The following is a 17,058-nucleotide window of genomic DNA, read 5'->3' as shown; positions in this document are numbered from 1 at the left end:
CAGCCCACTGTCCCGCATCGGGCTGAGATATAAAATTCCCAATCCCTCAGCTTTCACAACTCTACTGCTCAACCTCATCGCTCCCATCTTTCATTTCTCCCCCCTCATTCTTTTATCTCTCCATCCATCCTCACTCCCTCAAACATCATCATCATCATCATGGCCAACATCGACCCCCGGGGAGTGCTCTTCCCCGCCTACGTGGACCAGGTGGCCGAGGCCCAGCCCGAGGCCATCTACGCAGAATTCCCCAACCACCCCCTGAGCTACGACTACGGCTTCCGCAAGATCACCTACCGCGACCTGGCCAATGCCATCAATGGCGTCGCCAAATGGCTGATCGAGACCCTGGGACCCGGTCAGGACGAAGTGCTCGCCTACTTCGGGCCCACCGATGTCCGATACCCCGCCCTGGTGTTCGGAGCTCTGAAGGCGGGATACGTCGTGAGTGTCGTCTGGTGGACGTGACGCTCCACGCAAGCCCTAACCCAGCCGCCAGATGTACCTCCCCTCGCCGCGCAACAGTCCCGCCGCGCACCGCCATCTCCTCCAGACGCTGAACTGCACCAAGCTGCTCGTCACGACCCCCCGTCCCCCGCCCGTCGCGGGCATCATCGCCGCCGCCCCTCTCGACGTGTTCGAGCTCCCCGGCGTCAACGACTTGCTCGGCACGACGCACCCGCACATCCCCTTCACCAAGACCTACCCTGCCGCTGCGGACGAGCGCTGCGTGATTGTGTAAGTTCCTCATCCACCGCCCCCCCTCCCCCCCAAAACCCTTTGTCTAACCTACCCAGTCACACTTCCGGCTCCACGGGCATCCCCAAGCCCATCATCTGGACCCACGAGTCCATCATGCGGTACTACAACATGGCGGGCCTCGCCGCCCCCGAGGGTGACTTTAACCAGTGCGACTTGACCCAGGGCAAGCGCCAATTCCTGTGCCTGCCGGCCTTCCACGTACGTATATACCCCTCTCCCCCGTTTGGGTAGCTAGCTCACTAACCTCCGCAGTCTGGCGGGTTGGCCAGTCTGAGCTTCATGGCCGTTCCCTCGGGCATGACCAGCGTCTGTCCCATCTCGGGCATCCCCACGGCCGCCGGCATGGTCGCGGCGTTGAAGAAGACCCCCTTCGACGTCGCCCTGGTGCCCCCCTCCGTCATTCTGGAACTGGCCGCCGCCCCGGACCTCCTGGACTACGTCAGCCAGCACATGAGCCACCTGGGCTACTGCGGCGGGGATCTCCCCCAGGCCGTGGGCGAGCTCGTCGCGTCGCGCATCCCCCTCATCAATCACTATGGCGCCTCGGAGATGGGCATGCTGCACTTGATCCAGTCCCCCCACCGCGACCCCCTGACGGACTGGGGATACGTCCAGGTGCACCCCGGCCTGGGCATCGAGTTCCGCCCCACCACCGCGACGGAATCCGAGCTGGTGATGGTGCACCGGCCAGAGCTCACGTCCTTCCAGATGCCGCCGACCATTTTCCCCGGCATCGAAGAGTACCACAGCCAGGACCTCTTTGTGCGGCACCCCGACCCTGCGAAAGCCGATCTCTGGCGCTGGAGTGCCCGTCTGGACGACATCATCACCTTCCTCAACGGCGAGAAGACCAACCCCATCTCCATGGAGCAGCACATCGTGGCCAGCAACCCGGACGTGTCCGTGGCGCTGGTGGCCGGCGCCCGGCGCTTCCAGGCCTCCCTGCTGATCGAGCTGGCCGACAGCCCAGCCCTGAGCCCCCAGCAGCGCGCCGACGCCATCGAGCGGCTGTGGCCCAGCATCGAGGCCGCCAACGCCGAGTGCCCGGCCCACGCCCGCATCACCAAGACGCACATCCTGTTCACCAGCCCGGACAAGCCCTCCCGCGCTCCGGCAAGGGCACCGCCCAGCGCGCCGCCACTCTGGCGCTGTACGCCCCGGAGCTGGACGCCCTGTACGCCGACGCCGACACCCTAACCGTGCGCGACGGCCCCAGCACCGGCCCTGGGCCCGTGGATGACCCTGCCGCCATCTCCGCCTTCATCGAGACGTCCCTCCTGGCCGTCACCGGCTGGACCCCCGACGCCCTGTCCGCGGAGAGCTTCTTCCACTCCGGCCTCGACTCCCTGCAGATCCTCACCCTCTCGCGCACCCTGCGCAACGGCCTGCAGCTGCCCGAGATCATCCCCAACCTGATCTACCGCCACCCGTCCGTCCCCGAGCTGACCCAGGCCATCATCGCCCTCATCCGCGCCACCACCGGCCCCTCCCAGCAGGACACCACCCTGCTGGCTCAACGCGACGCCCTCCTCCAGGAACTGCAATCCCAACTCCAACCCTCCCCTCCTCCTCCTCCTCCTCCCATCCCCCTCCCAACCCCAAACCATCATCCTCACCGGCTCCACCGGCACTCTGGGAAGCTACCTCCTCGCGGCCCTCCTCAACAACCCTAACATCAGCCACATCCACTGCCTGAACCGCAACCCCTCCGCATGCAGCATCCAACAATCGCAAGCCCTGAAATTCCACCTGCCCGCGCTCTCCCCCTCCGACCCGCGCCTCACCTTCCACACAACCGACCTCACCCGTCCCGACCTGGGCCTCTCCCCCTCCACCCTACAAACCCTCCGCACCACCACCACCACCCTCATCCACAACGCCTGGACAGTCAACTGGCTGCTGCCCCTCCAGTTCTTCAAGCCCCTTCTCACGGCCACACTCAACCTACTCAACTTCTGTGCCGATGCCCCCTCCTCCCCGCACTTCTTCTTCCTTTCCACCGTGGGCTCCGTCACCCCGTCCACATCCCCCTCCATCCCGGAGCAAATCGTCACCACTACCCTCCCCGCGGCGAACGCCTACTCAAACAGCAAGTACATCGCAGAGCACCTCATCGCCTCCGCCACAGCCAGATCCCCTTCTCTCCGCGCGTCTATCGCCCGCGTCGGACAGGTCGCCGGTGCGGTCCGCGCACCCGGTCTCTGGTCCCGAACAGAATGGTTCCCCAGTCTCGTTCGCTCCGCCGCCCATCTCCGTGCCCTGCCGGATTCCCTCGGTCCCATGAGTAATCTCGACTGGGTCCCGATTGATCTCCTCGCCGATGTGCTCGTCGAACTGGCCGTATCCCCTGTTCCGTCTGCAGAGGAGGAGGAGGAGGAGGAGGAGGGCAGCGAGGGTAAGGGTAACTTGAACGTGTATCATCCGCACAACACCCACAAGGTGCAGTGGACTACTCTCCTCCCGACTATCGCCTCTGCTCTTCCCGATCCCGAATCCTCTTCCTCTCCGATGGAAACTATCCCCCTGGCGGAATGGAGAGCGCGCGTCGCCGCTGACGTGGCGAAGACCGCGGGCGACGCGCCAGACAACCTGCAGATCGTCCTGGAGCGGAATCCCGCGGCCAAGTTGGCGGATTTCTGGAGCGTGTTGGAGGGGGTTGGTGCCGAGGGGTCGGTCATGGTGTTTGAGACGGAGAGGACGCAGAGGGTCAGTGGGTTGTTGGGCGGCGTGGAGGGGGTCAAGGGGGGTTGGGTGGAGAAGTGGGTGGGGGAGTGGTTTGCTTGAGTGGATGGTTGGAGGTTGGAGGGGGTGAGATGACCCCTAATTTGTGTAAACCACTGAATTCAGGTCGTGGAGAATGTCGATAGGTGTGTTAATAACACTTGGTTTGGATAGATCATCCTCTGCTTATATGTAGGGTATTTCTAATGTTTCTGAGGTGGTTGTGTAATCTGATCTTACTGACGGCTGGGATAAATGTGTTCGGTGGTATGGGATACAAGCCTGGAAGTCATGACCTATTTATCTTAGATCCCTATTCCAATGACGGATAAGGTGTTTTCCTATTCTTTGTTTTGTTGCGGATGTTGGGGTTGTTGGGGGTGCGCTGGTCGGAAGAGGCAGAGAAGTGAGGAGAGGTATAGGGCAACTCATAGTGCGAATGATTGTGTCCTCGCGTATGTACGGATATTTTATCGGTTTCTTGCCGCAAAAGGGGACCTCCCGGGCGGGCGTTTCCGGATGAAGGATTATAGGTCATGACATAAAACATACTTTATATTAGAGGGGTTTGAAAACCCATCTCCTTCAACGAACCCTCTCATGATTATCATCTAGACTCGATTTCTCTACGGAAATCCACGCTTTATATGTCAAAGAACCGGCATGCTACACCACATCCTGTACACGCCTATTCCAAATGCCAGCACGATAAGATAAAAGCACCAAGAAAACAGTAAAAGCCACGCCTCTCTCCCAGTTCTCCACGCTTAATCTTATTCCCACTCACATCCACTGCCCTCCCCAACCCTCCCTCAACCCCGCCCCCCCGGCTAGATAAGTAGCTACCGTGACCCCGAACCTTCTTCGCACACTAGCAACAGCGCCACGTCACCCTGTGTTTGCGTTTAATCCAGCCCTCCTCTACCCAATTCCAAATAACCTTTTTGAGTTGGTGGGTGATAAATCACAACGCACGCACCTTCCCTGCAGATTCCAAATCTCAGCCCGCCGCGGCAAACACGGCCGGTGGATGGACGGGATGCTCGATTCTCGAATCTCCCCCACCTTGTGGGCGGGCGTACCAGACATGGTTGGGTTGGGTTGCGAATGATTTGGAATATTGTGATTGTGATTGTGGAAGGGAATGAAGGTGGATGAAGCAATTACTAGGTATGGTATAGGGTCACTTGTAGACGGTTCTCGGGTCGGGTCTGTGGTTCGTGTGGGGATTTGCGCCCGGCCGTGACCCGTCAAAGTCTCTGTGACCTGTGGTGGTTAGTAAAACCTTTAAACCATGGGACGGGATTACCTAACTAGTATCCATAAACCTTGGATAGATCTAGATAGATAGCTAGACTAGCTAGATACTCCGGACACGCGATCTCGATGGTGATACATCGTCGTCTGGCAGAAATTGCTACATGACTGACTAGTCACTAGGGACTTGGATAGCATGTGTTGTCCCGCGGGCTGGGAGAGGCCTAGTTTGTCTAGTGCCTGCTGCGCCTGCTGCTAGTTGTTAGCGAGGCCATCGGATCTGCGTCTTTGTTTTTGTTTATTCCCCCTCCCCTCCACTTTTTGCTGGCTCGGATAGAGCGCTATCAATCACATTTTCCGCTAGGATGCTCCGCCACATACATCATATAGAAAAGTCCCATGGAGTTCATCTCATTGGTATGGATGGCAGCTGGCATGAAAAAATAAAACTTCGAATAGGAATATCTGTTTAACTATCTAGCAAGCCGAAGGATCTCCAATCGCAGACAAATATTTATCTTCCCGCTGGTGCGCACGAATGTTCGTGAGGCAGACCAGGCACCCGGTGGGGTCCCCACTGCGTTAGCCGGTGCTCGAGACCTTAGTGTCAGAGTTGTTGGGAGTGGGACTTGGGACGCCGTGTGGAGCCAGGAGTATTAGTTCCGTAGGTATGTGGGACTGGAACACTGGGAGGACCCCACGGAAAACGAAATTCCGAAGACTGGGGTGCATGGTTATAGATCATATTCTAAGTGGGACGAAAAAGGTATTTTGTGTTGCAGGGTAATGGTCTATTAGGTATAGATAGAAATTGGTCGAACGAAAAAAAAAAAAAAAAAAACAAAAAAAGCAAGCGAGACACGGTCGCTGAGGTCTAAGAATCATACTCCCCACCCAACCGGGTCCCCTGATATAGAGCGTAAAACAAGAAAGACAAACACACGTAAATACATTAAGGTCACAAATGAAAACGTCCACCAGTTATCTAGCCGCGAAGCAGCAGATTACACACTCTCAACCTTATTCACCTGCTCGGAGCTAGACTGCGGCGCGAGCTTGACAAAGTCGCTCTCCATCACCGCGCCCATCCCCAGGACCATGGTGATGATCATGGCTGCGATCTCCTCCAGCACGTTCATGACCAGGTAGACGGTCGTGTTGCCGCCAATGACGGAAAACTTCGCATCGGTGGTGTAGTCGCTGAGCGCCGAGTAGACCAAGCGGACGAGGATGAATGGAGAGGAGAGGGCGATGGCGAGGAAAAGCTTCTTCTGGAACCGTCTCATCTTGGTGAGAGAGGCGAGCTGCAGGAATAGCCAGCCGGCGATCAGGTGGTAGAGGACGAAGATGACGATGAAGATGGCCATGGACACCTTGACGATCGTGTCTGCGTGGTAGGTGCCCTCGCTGTCGTCGGCGCTGCTGACTCCCGCGATACCGAGGATGAGGCCAACAAGGGCAACCAGAGTCGCGAGCTTCATCACCCTGGGAGGGATTCTTTCTTCCGTGTCACTGGAAGAGAGCTGGGTTAGTCCCTGTGTATGGCGTTTAAGGAGCTCGATGGAAGGGACTTACATTTGTCTCAGGACACCGATGTAGGTGAGCAGCAGCGGCGCGATGCCAATCAGTTCGCACACAGCCACGGCAACTTCGACATTGTAAGAGTCGTGGTCGATCGTCAACAACGAACAGATACTGCCCGCGATCCGTAGGAGAGAGAGCGTGAAGGGGAATCGCCAGATCTTGCTGCCGACTCTCCAGCCAGTTCGTTTCCAAATGAAAAGCGCGGCTACGAGGATGAAGGGAAAGATGATGAGTTGAAGAATGGCAATGCCATCACGGTAGGTAACAGTGCCCATTGTAGTGGAGTGGTGGTGGTGGTAGTAGTAGTAGTAGTAGGAGTAGTAGTAGTGATAGGAGGAGTAGTGGTAGTTGAGTCGGAGGAAAGAAGAGGAGGAAGAGATAGAGGATTGATGATGAAAAAGATTTCTTGTTGTGCACGACCTCAAAGGAAGACCCTTCGTCTCCCTTTATGTTCCTGAAGATTTTTTTTCGTCGGTCATAGCTCTCTGACACAGCCTTGTTGATGTTATAGTCAACAGTTGCGAGATGGCCCTCGATCCCAACGCTGATTGGCCGAGCATCGCGACTGCCGGATGCGGACTAGCGCGGACCGGGAATCGACGAACCCCGAGCGGTCAGTGCTGGGCGAATCATGGCGCGGAGGGGGGAGCCCTAAGTGCAAAGCCTCTGTCGGTGGGCCGAACTGATGCCCCTCTGGGTAGCTCGTCGCAGATCGGAGACAACCCGTGGCTTGGCTCAGATAGACTCGCTGCCGATCTGTGGATTGCTCCAAACAACATGAATGACCAAAGGGCGTATCTAATCCTCAGGATTCAGCCTGTGGGGGCTGTTTGGGTATGGAGATGGAAGGGTAGATATGAGGGATGAAACTTTCCATCATACTCCGTGGGTGGCTCCCCATTGGTAGACTCGCCTAGCAAAGTATCCACCTCGTCGAGCCATGCAAGGCTGAGAGCTTGTTTGCGCTCGACAACTGCTTAAACACGGGTCTCCAGGCCCTGCGCCCATTCCAAATCACCGTCTCGTATCATCAGTATCATCAGCCCGAAACAGGTCTAGCCCCACCCAAGGCTGACTTGTGGCAGGAAGGTACCGGTCAGGTGACACTGGAGTCATTCGTGAAAGGGGTTTCATCTGAGGTACAGAGCATGTCCGTCCCCATTCGCCACATAGGTCCAACAAGGGGAAGATTCATGGTGTGACAGCTGAGAAAACCGCAAAGATAACCGCTTTGAGGAGCCCCTGGAGAACGCCTTGTCGGTGAACGATCCCCCATCGGTGATGGTGTCAACGCCTCCACCTAGCCGGTTCGGGTAGATTGTAGCGTCGCTCGGACGAGGCCTTCGGTCGCTTTAGCAGCCGCGTGCGAGTAAGCCGTCCTTTAACTGGGGGCTGGTTTCGGGGTTGACTTCACCCCCTGTTTCCCTCCTGTCACCTTCCCCTCCCTGCCTGCCCGTTTAGACGACTAGCCATGCCATCGGGACATAGTGCACCACCACGCATAAGAGCCTCCAAGAGCTGTGGGAACTGCCGGGCTATCAAGCGACGAGTGGGTTTCCCTGTCCCTGTCCCTGTCACTGTCCCTGTCCCTGCCCCGTCCCTCGTTCTGTCTTGTCTCGCTGTTACTTGTTTTGGGTTTCGGTGTTTCTCTTCTCGTGTCGGCGAGATCCATCCGTACTGATCATGACCCCGTCACTGCCCTGCACAGTGTGACCTGCAGATCCCCCATTGCGGACAGTGCATCCGCCAGCGCGAACAGTGCCCTGGCTATCGCGATCAATGGGACCTCGTCTTCCGCGACCAGACCGACCATACCATCAAGCGGTCCAAGCAGAAGAGGGCGCAGAGGGCGGCCGCGACCGGCTCTTCTCTCCCTCTGACCCCATCTCACCCCCAGCACGCGGCCCCGCCCCCGCCCGCCCGTGGCCCTAACCCCGGCGTCGATGAGATAGGCGTCAACTACTTCCTGCACCATTTTGTCATGAGCGATGACTCCCCGTCCCGCGGTTTCCTCAACTACATCCCAGTGGTGTATACCGCCGAGGCCGAGCACTGCACCCTCGTCGCCAGCATGGCCGCCGTAGGCCTCCTGGCGCTGGCTAATTCGACGCGACAGCCCGACCTGGTCGGGCACGCCCGCGTCAAGTACTCGGAGGCGATCCGTAATGTCAACGCCGCCCTGGCATCGCCAACCGAGTCCGTCAAGGACAGCACCTTGATGTCGGTGATCTCGCTGGGGGTGTTCGAGCACGCCTCTAACTTCGAGTCGTGGGTCCGACACGTCCGGGGCGCCGCCGCCTTGATCGTCGCCCGCGGCAAGAACCAGTTCGCCAGGAAGGCCTCCATCTTCATGTTCAACCAGGTTCGCGCCGATCTGGTGGTCGCCTGTCTCCATAGTAATCAGCCGTTCCCGGACGACATGTACAAGCTGCAGGAAGCGGCAGCCCCGTTCGTGGAGTCCTCCCGTACGTTCTGGCTCATGGGGGTCGTGGCCAGTCGCTGTGCGAATCTTACTTACGCCGTCATACGGAATGCTGGGGAGATCCCATATTCCGATCTGCTGGAACAGGCGACGGTGCTTCAGGCCGAGTTCCAAAGCGTCTTTGCCGTCCTCGCCGTACAAGAACCGTATATAACCACCCTCGAACCGGATCGGGACCCGGAATTCTTTCACAACGGGCGATATGACCTCTATAAGCACACTTATGCCATCCGGGTCTGGAACAACTCGCGGTGCATGCAGATGATCCACTGCGAGGTGATGTGCTATCTCCTGCAGAAGGCCCTCGCGACAGACCTCCCACCGGCCATCAGGGAGTCTCTGAGCCTACGGCTGCAGGAGACCCTGAAAATCCAGCTTAAGCTAGGAGAGGACATCCTGGCCACGGTTCCACAGACGTTAGGATTGGTATCGCTGGAACCTACACCCCAAACCCCACTCAACTTCTCCTCCGATGCCAACGTATCAGGTGGATATCTCTTGATCTGGTGTCTCTACCTAGTCGGACGATCCCCCGTCACCACCAGTAAATCCCGGAAGTGGATTATCCGGCGTCTGCAGGCCATTGGTGAAGTCGCAGGCACCAAAATGGCTCTGCAGCTGCTGGCAGATATAGTGAAGATGGACCAATCAGCCGGCTGAGAGTTTTTCATCCAACTATACCATTAGGTGCTTATATCGGACCACCTCGCGTGGCCGTCGGAATTTAGACAATCTGGCTTTCATTTCCCATCACCGAGAACGTAGATGATTGGTGGATATTGCCAGGGGCTCAGCTTTTTCCCACGCTCAGTGACGCTGTGTTTTGTAGACCCACGCCTGCTGATGGGGGTGCAACTGGCCTTCCCACTCAGGTCTAGTGCTTACGAACCAGGCCCCGCCCGCAGTCTGCATTTGCATCTTCATTTCCCTTCTTGGCAACATATGCAGCAGCATCAGAACTACTATATTAGTATCCAATCGCCTTGTTAGACGAATGATCATTTCACAATTTTCCTCGACTCGGATTATTATCGAGTATCTAGCTAGGATAGAGCACTCCCGACCCCCTCTATGCCTCGTCGGCAGCTCAGCTGCAAAGCGTAGCAATGAAACACTTCAATGGCAGGTCGCTAACAGAGACGAAGCACCTTCACGCCCTCGGAATCGAAAGCCTCCCCATGCATGATACCATGAATATTGAACCGCTTCACCACCAAGCTCCTCCCTCAAGCAGAAAGGAACTTTGCCGCCCGAGAACAACGCAATCGAATCGCCCTCCTTTGCGCCCGCGGCAACGAGTCCAAAACAGCCCTGTTCCGTTCGACACACCACGGCCGATGCAAACCACTCGGCGAATTCCACTGCCGTCAGACGGTACAGCCACAGGTCCTCCCGCAGAGTCGTTATGTCAACGGGGACTTGTGCCCTGCGGAGCCTTTCTACGATTGAGGAATTGTCCGATCAGTCGGAATGACCGCTCCAGACTGTGTCGATCACCCCATGGGCCGTATGCTGCGTCGCCTAATGGGATCCTGAACTCCAAGTCGTCGTTTGCTTGCTCGGTGCGAGAGCCCGACTTGGCAGAATTGATGAACTCCAAGATATTTACGATGTAGTCGGTCGTGAGGTTGTCAGTGTGATTTTTTTAATAGTTGGCGGTCGGGTTCTGTGCGCGGTGGATATATATAAATATCATCAGTTTTATCCCACGATGTTGCCTCGACTCTTAGTTGTGTGAGAAAAATATATAGAATAAGTCGAGAGAGACAATTCAGTTTCAACGCAGGCGAGGAGAAGGAGGAAAACACTGACCCAAGGTAGTAGAAACAACCCCCAAAAACAAAATAAAAACCCAAATCTCCTCGTAATAATCACTCCTCCGTCACCCGTTTGGTCTCGACACAAGAAACCAAGCTCCATGTCCAGAATTGGAACTCAAACAGATACATACGACCATAGGGTGTGGAGAACAGGGCTTCCCGTCCGCTCAGCCGTACTTAAGCCACACGCCGGGAGGTTAGTAGTTGGGTGGGTGACCACCAGCGAATCCCTCCTGTTTGTATGTTTTTGTTTATTTTTATATCGATTTTTGTATAGTCCGTGCGTGATAAACCCATTCGCGTCTAATTTTCCAGTTTGAAATCTGAATCCAAGCGTCCAAAACCACCTCTTGAAGTTGATGAAGATTGGTGATATAATCAATATTGCCATACGCCCCTTGAATGAAGACTTTCATCCAATTTCAAACAGTTTCAATAGGGTTGAGGTCCGGAAATCGCATAATCGTAAGGCCTGAACCCCCGCTAGAATAAGCCCACTAGCGCGGAGAAGTCAGGCCCGGAAGTTGTTTTGTGGGGAAAGAACGAAGGAAGAAGAAGCAGACGTCCCGCATGAAAGGGTTGCCGGCAGGCAGTGGCGCCGAAAGAGACGCCACAACTGCACCACGCGGAGAGATTGCTCTGGCAAATCCATCGCATATCTACAGTTCGTATTCTACCTCAATGGGGGCCGACCGTGTGCTGAATCCTGAACTCGATCTATTCAGACAAGCTGCACGGGAAGCTATCAACAGGATATATGTTCTAGCAAATGGAAGTTCGGTCAAGGTAAGGAGTATGCATGCCCTCGGTGAGTCAGTGTGACGGCAGGTACTACTACTTATGTACATCAACGGACTTAACCTACCACGTGTCTCTCCGGACCCTGGAAGACCGGAGGCATAAAGCTGGGTGGTGGCTGCCTGTTAGACCCCCGGCCCGCTCTGAGCATGAGGTAAGACAGCTTTACGGATAACAAAGCCAGCCTTCTCGATTTAATTCTCCAACCTCTACCTTCGCAAAGCTCTTCCACCTTTTCCCTACCAAACTCATCAACCAAAATACTACTACCTGGTCCCACAGAAACACCACCAGCTAGAATTGTTAATTCTGGCCACCACCACCCAAGCAATCCACCACAAGAACCCAATGACCTCACCCGAAACCCTCCGTTCGATCCTCTTCGGAGAGACATGGTTCTGGCACAATGAATCAAGTAATATTATCTTCCATGAGAACGGGACAGGCTTGGTGAACCCCCCCCCCTTCCCTCATTCCGCATCCTATTCCATCCGCTAACCCGGCCATGCAGCTGCTCTGTTCTGGGGAGCTCACTGTCTGGATAGCGGCCGAATTTGAGTGGAAGTTGCACAACCCCGACATCCTCGACCAGATCGTCAACTTAGACAACAAAGGCCGCAAACCAAAACTTGTCACCAAGTTCAGCGTTGAAATGACGCTCACTACGCGCCGTATATCCCAATATGATAGATCAACCCGCACGATGAATGAGGGTTGGCTCACCGACCAGGCGTTCAGGCCAAAGACTTACAACATCCGGCTTGAGCAGGGAAGGTTAGTGGCTCAATTCGACACCCGGCGCAAGGTCCGGAATGGTGACCAGTATGCCCTGCGACTGGTATTTGATCCATCGCCGTATCCGCCACGCGAGGAATGGAAGAAGGAGGCCAAGGGAGCGCCTGATGGGATGGGATTCTGGGAGTGGACTGAGTTCTCTGGGAGAATGTTCCCGAAGAAAGAATTTTGGCCGTGGGACAGGCTTATGGGCTGGCTTGGGGGGTGAGATGGTATGATCTCGACCGAAGTTGCTCGAACCTCAGCGTCCCAGGTCAAGATCTTTCGAATAAATCGCAGAAATGCTTCTTTTTCTTTCCCCGGAGGAATCGTCGTCACGAATTCTTCCAGGGATGTTTGCGGTATTGGAACATCGGATGTCCAGTTCCCTATCATAATTAGAGCTTGATATGCTGACTGAGCTTGGAAAATTCTGTCAGTAAACTCACCGTCATCATCAAAATATGTCGTAAACAGCGGATTCTGCTTTATGATCTCGAGCGGCGGGGGTCCAAGATAGCCGATATATTGAGCCAAAGCTAGCGGGAGAACATAATGATCGTCTGTGCGATCGATAGGGTCGAAAAGGTTCTTTCCTTCCAGAAGCTCGAGGATCTGGTCATATCAATAAGCAGGGTTGAACTGCAAGAGGATGCCAACTCACCATGACACCGATCGACCAGATGTCGACGGGAAAGCTCCAGGGCAGCTGCAAGAGCACTTCCGGCGCACGATACAGATCGGACATCCACCAGTCGCGATTCGCGGGTTCCGACGGTCGCATCTGCCCAAAGTCCGTAAGGACGGGGAGGCCCGATAGTTCAAGCATGGTCGCTAAGGAGTGGTAGATAGGGACTCCTTGACTGATCACTGGAGTGCTTGGATTTTGGGATTCTTGCTTCTCGATATCCTTTAAGACACTATCGTCTTCGAGTTTAATCAAAACATTCTGGGGGGAAATGTCTATCAGGGAAGTTAGTGGAAAAGTACGCCGTACACCCCATCCAAATAGCATACCGGTGTGTACGAGGCCACACGTCGCATGCAGCCAATCGATGGAGATAACCAGCCGGTGTACCAGCGACTTGACGAGAAGCTTTGGTAATATTGCATTGGGAAATACGTCTTGTAATGTGCGAATGCTTGCTCCCTGGGGCTCTGTGACAATGCAATGATGGGGTCCTGTAGAAGTGTCGATCTGAAAGATGTCTTGGGCCAGGCGCGTGAACTCCAAGCCCGGATGATCAGCCTGTTGTGCGAAGTTCCCCAGACGCTGTAGCATTGCCACTTCATTCAGAACAGGTGATTTGGTGCCATCCCTGACGCAGATTTTCACTGATGCATAGTGCTTCAATCTGGATGAACAATGTGAGTAGGGTCAGATAATGGAGTTTGATGTCCTTGGCTAGGCTACCTATCATCCCAGCCCAGCCAAACGGCCGAGTATGCCCCATACCCAAGCTTCGCAACGATCCGGTAGCGACCATTGAGTGTCTCTCCGGTTCTCACAGGATAGTAATGCTATTGATGATAGAAGGGAAGGTTTTGCTCCTCCAGTGGTTCGGCGGCCCCACTATTCATCATTCGATGCTGAAATCGCCAAAATGTCCGGTGAATGCAGATGCGATGCGATGCGACTGGGCGCGCGGGATGTGTAGAACGGGAGACATGAGATGCATCCCAGGAGTTGACTTGGGTGTGTAAGGTGTAAGGTGTAAGGTGTAAGGTTCACGCAAGGTTCCGCCGGCCGCCCTCCTGCCACCTGCGAACGCGCCAAGCAGACTGTACCGCATCGGGAAAGGAAAGGACCCGACCCCACCCGAACCTATGATGACACAGTCGCATTGGGCCTGCTGATTGGGTGGCACCAACCTGTTACTATTTTCGGAGATTCAAGGTGTCCTCGAGGGATCGTGGATTGATAAAGTAGGGAAGGAGTTCGTCCTGCTCGGCGCATAAGTCTGCTGATCCAGTTTGTCTCCTAGAATGCTACTACTATTTGACCGTGCTGGGAGGCATAACCGCCGCAACCACAGAGGCCCAGCGGTACCTTGCGGCTAGGTTTATTTGTATTCCAACGCGCTTTTTTGACAGTGGGAACGTGTATGGAGCTCCTCAGTCTTTTAACTTAACTTTCAAGCCTTGATGATACTGTATTTTGCCCACCATGAGCATCACAGGTTGTGTAGTGTAATGGTCATCACTCTGGATTCTGATTCCAGCAATCCCGGTTCGATCCCGGGCACGACCTGATTCAGCTTCTTTTTTTGTTTTTTTTTTTTTGCCGGCGCGTCTCCACATTTCCCGAGGGAGGTCCCAGGGCTGCAGGCATCATTTGCGAGAGCGGGGCGGCTTGCGATGGGGGTTAGTAGGTGAGTTGGGTGGGTGACCAGTAGCGAATCTCTTTTAATATACTATGTATCGTTGTGCTTTTACCCTCGGATAGCTGGACGCTATAATTTACCCCCTGCAAGAGGTTTAGCGTTCAATTCCATCGCGTTGTAGTACAACCGTGGTACATGGTCATTGTTATAGTACAGAGCACTGCAGAAGAAAAGCGCGTTACACAACTGCTGGCTGAATCCAACTATATGCGCACTGACAACACTCTATTCTAAAGAAGCATGTGGATGTCTTCCCACGGGAAGAAACATTAATCCGTCCCCAAAAGTCTCCTGGCTTTCTGAACCACCGGCTTCGGCATGGGAAAAGAAAGAAGCAATCCCCTCATGATCGCCGGGTACAGCGAAGCCGTACGGGCGATTCCGGCCCGGGCGCCAGTTGCCAGGATTTGAAGCACTTGGCCGGAGGCTGCTGCATAGGATTGCCGTGCTCATCGCAGAGGGTGATATCAAATTCTGAAACGAATCTCGCGACTACGATGGCATTTTGGATTCTCACGAACTGGGTTGTGGTTAACTCAGCTTTGGGTTGGATTACTTGGGGGAATGATGAACTTACCCTTTGTCCGGCTGTACATGCGCACCATCGAGATACATGTTAGATGGCACATTCCAAAGTGTATATTTATCAATGCAGGGAAGCAGCGAACTCACAGCATGTCTTACGGCCTGCGCCAAAGCCAACAAACATCATGGGTTCCTTCCAGTGTCCGTTACCTTCCGGCAGGAAACGTCCGGGATCCCAGCGTTGCGGGTCAGGGTAGATGGTCGGGTCCATTTGCACTTCTTCCCCGCTATATGTCTGGTGAAAGGTCAACCAAGCGGAAATTGACAGCTCCGAGGGCAGGGGGCAGGCTCACCACGTAGGCTCCCGGGGGGATCACCTTGCCTGTATCCCCGATGGGCACATCTCTCGAACTGATGTTTTTACGAAACGTCACCAGCCCAGCGGATAGCCGAACACTCTCCAGGAGGCAGGCCTCGATGATTGGAAACTCGTGTTCCCAGGTATACAAATCCAGGGCCTGGAGGACCTGCTCCGCGGACTGCCCGTGCTTTCGATGTTTGGTGACCACTTGGTCCACTTCCTGGCGGACGCGAGCCATCCACCCCGCGTTGGTTGCAAGCCCCATCAGTAGCCAACAGGCGACTCCCGGAGAAGTCGCCTGAGATGCAAACTGGCCCGCTGTAATGATCTAGTGAATGGCAATCCGCCGCAGTTGGTGTTAGCGTTGTCTGCTTTTTTTCTTTTTCCCGGGGTTTCTTTTCCCCGTCTCACTCTCACCTTCGAGATAGCCCTCATACTACTCCCTTTGTCGATTAGCTGCTGCAGTAGACCCTCTTTCTTGTGGTCTCCTCGTCCCACCTGCTGCTGCTGCTGTTGCCGCTTCCGACGACGGACGATCTGCCAGAGCATCACATACAACCGTCCGGCGGCAATCGCCACGGGGATGTGGAACGGATTCAGCAGCCACGGTACCACCATGTCAGCCGCCGAAAAGAATCCATCCATGGCACTAACCAGTCCGCTCAACTTCCGCGACAGCGCAGGCGACCGGGCTACCTCGTCCAACCCTAACGCCGCCATGGTGGACTGCGTATACAGCCACGCCACCTCCTGGAACGGATCGATCAGCCCCTTGGCCGCGATGAGGTCCCAGGTTGCGGCCGTGCATGCGTGCATGGCCGCCGGCACGAACTCCAAGCTGTGGGTGCGCAGCAGCAACCCACGCAGGGAGGTCCGCATATGCGAATCGTGCATCTCGGCGGAGGGGTCATCGGATCGCTCCAGCGAACTGACGAACGGGATGAACAGCTCGGCTCTGTGGTCGTAGTCAGAGTCAGCGGGAAGACCGACTACTTGCATACCAGTCGTATCCCATCACACCACGTGTAAGATGGAGGGGAGGGGGAGGGGGAGGGGTAGGGGGATGACCGAACCCTTGGTCCAGATCAAGATCCAGGCTCTCGAAAAAGGTCTTCCGGCCCTGGGGACCGGACAGACCCACAACGCGACTTCTCCCGAGATAGAAGCTGGCGCTTTTGGTTGGAGAGGTTTCTATATTGTCTCGAAAGAATTTCTCCCGATCGAAGAAGAATTGCAGAGCCCCCACCATCGGGTACCCTGACACAAATTTGGGAGCATTGGCGGGAAAGGGCTGTTTCCTGAGCAGGATCACACATCGGAGGATGCATGCAGCCAGCAAGAGATAAGGGCTCCAGCTTAGGGCCTGGTAAGCTGTGTCAAGTATGACCGCCATAGTCCGTGGTCAAATTGAAATTGGTATTTTCTCACAGGCGTTGCCCGATCTTCCCTTATAAATGTCCCCGAGACGTCGGCTCATCGGTGGCGAGGTGATATCGGGCCCACAGGCAGCGGTCTTGCTATCGATTGGAAATGCGTCTCGGCTGCATGAACTAGAGGAATAGTCGTGCGTGCGAACCTCGAATTTCGGTA

The 17,058-nt window shown here is 55.4% G+C and overlaps 6 protein-coding genes and 1 non-coding gene across 7 annotated transcripts; 3 read left to right on the top strand and 4 right to left on the bottom strand.

The window, feature by feature from the left end:
* Window positions 1–89: 89 nt before the first annotated feature.
* BO70DRAFT_429155 (acetyl-CoA synthetase-like protein) lies at window positions 90–3,546 on the top strand (the record flags this gene model as incomplete). Its single annotated transcript, XM_025548044.1, has 6 exons — window positions 90–444; window positions 500–738; window positions 798–960; window positions 1,015–1,674; window positions 1,728–2,191; window positions 2,298–3,546. Exons 1-6 carry the CDS (start codon window positions 160–162, stop codon window positions 3,544–3,546), a joined length of 3,060 nt encoding a protein of 1,019 aa, XP_025399326.1. The 5' UTR covers window positions 90–159.
* A 2,198-nt stretch (window positions 3,547–5,744) lies between these two features.
* BO70DRAFT_429154 (uncharacterized protein) lies at window positions 5,745–6,599 on the bottom strand (the record flags this gene model as incomplete). Its single annotated transcript, XM_025548043.1, has 2 exons — window positions 5,745–6,252; window positions 6,316–6,599. The coding sequence occupies 2 exons, from the start codon at window positions 6,597–6,599 to the stop codon at window positions 5,745–5,747; spliced, it is 792 nt and encodes a 263-aa protein (XP_025399325.1).
* A 1,196-nt stretch (window positions 6,600–7,795) lies between these two features.
* On the top strand, window positions 7,796–9,466 carry BO70DRAFT_336407 (Zn(II)2Cys6 transcription factor; the record flags this gene model as incomplete). The annotated part of the gene is made up of 2 exons (XM_025541101.1): window positions 7,796–7,873; window positions 8,033–9,466. 2 exons carry the CDS (start codon window positions 7,796–7,798, stop codon window positions 9,464–9,466), a joined length of 1,512 nt encoding a protein of 503 aa, XP_025399324.1.
* A 1,938-nt stretch (window positions 9,467–11,404) lies between these two features.
* On the bottom strand, window positions 11,405–12,012 carry BO70DRAFT_35080 (uncharacterized protein). Its single transcript, XM_025541715.1, has one exon. The coding sequence runs from the start codon at window positions 11,816–11,818 to the stop codon at window positions 11,483–11,485; it is 336 nt and encodes a 111-aa protein (XP_025399323.1). The 5' UTR covers window positions 11,819–12,012; the 3' UTR covers window positions 11,405–11,482.
* Window positions 12,013–13,625, bottom strand: BO70DRAFT_35079 (kinase-like protein). Its single transcript, XM_025541714.1, has 4 exons — window positions 13,216–13,625; window positions 12,863–13,161; window positions 12,648–12,813; window positions 12,013–12,587 (listed from the first exon to the last, which is right to left on the bottom strand). Exons 1-4 carry the CDS (start codon window positions 13,478–13,480, stop codon window positions 12,208–12,210), a joined length of 1,110 nt encoding a protein of 369 aa, XP_025399322.1. The 5' UTR covers window positions 13,481–13,625; the 3' UTR covers window positions 12,013–12,207.
* A 752-nt stretch (window positions 13,626–14,377) lies between these two features.
* On the top strand, window positions 14,378–14,449 carry BO70DRAFT_t172. The gene has a single exon. It is a non-coding gene; the product is annotated as a tRNA-Gln (tRNA).
* Window positions 14,450–15,228: 779 nt separating this feature from the next.
* BO70DRAFT_387212 (cytochrome P450) lies at window positions 15,229–16,908 on the bottom strand (the record flags this gene model as incomplete). The annotated part of the gene is made up of 4 exons (XM_025545895.1): window positions 16,542–16,908; window positions 15,886–16,423; window positions 15,461–15,766; window positions 15,229–15,402 (listed from the first exon to the last, which is right to left on the bottom strand). The coding sequence occupies exons 1-4, from the start codon at window positions 16,859–16,861 to the stop codon at window positions 15,229–15,231; spliced, it is 1,338 nt and encodes a 445-aa protein (XP_025399321.1). The 5' UTR covers window positions 16,862–16,908.
* Between the last annotated feature and the right edge of the window lie 150 nt (window positions 16,909–17,058).

Source organism: Aspergillus heteromorphus, assembly GCF_003184545.1.
Source record: "Aspergillus heteromorphus CBS 117.55 chromosome Unknown BO70scaffold_12, whole genome shotgun sequence".
NCBI lineage: Eukaryota > Fungi > Ascomycota > Eurotiomycetes > Eurotiales > Aspergillaceae > Aspergillus > Aspergillus heteromorphus.
This window is presented reverse-complemented; position numbering and strand designations above follow the sequence as displayed.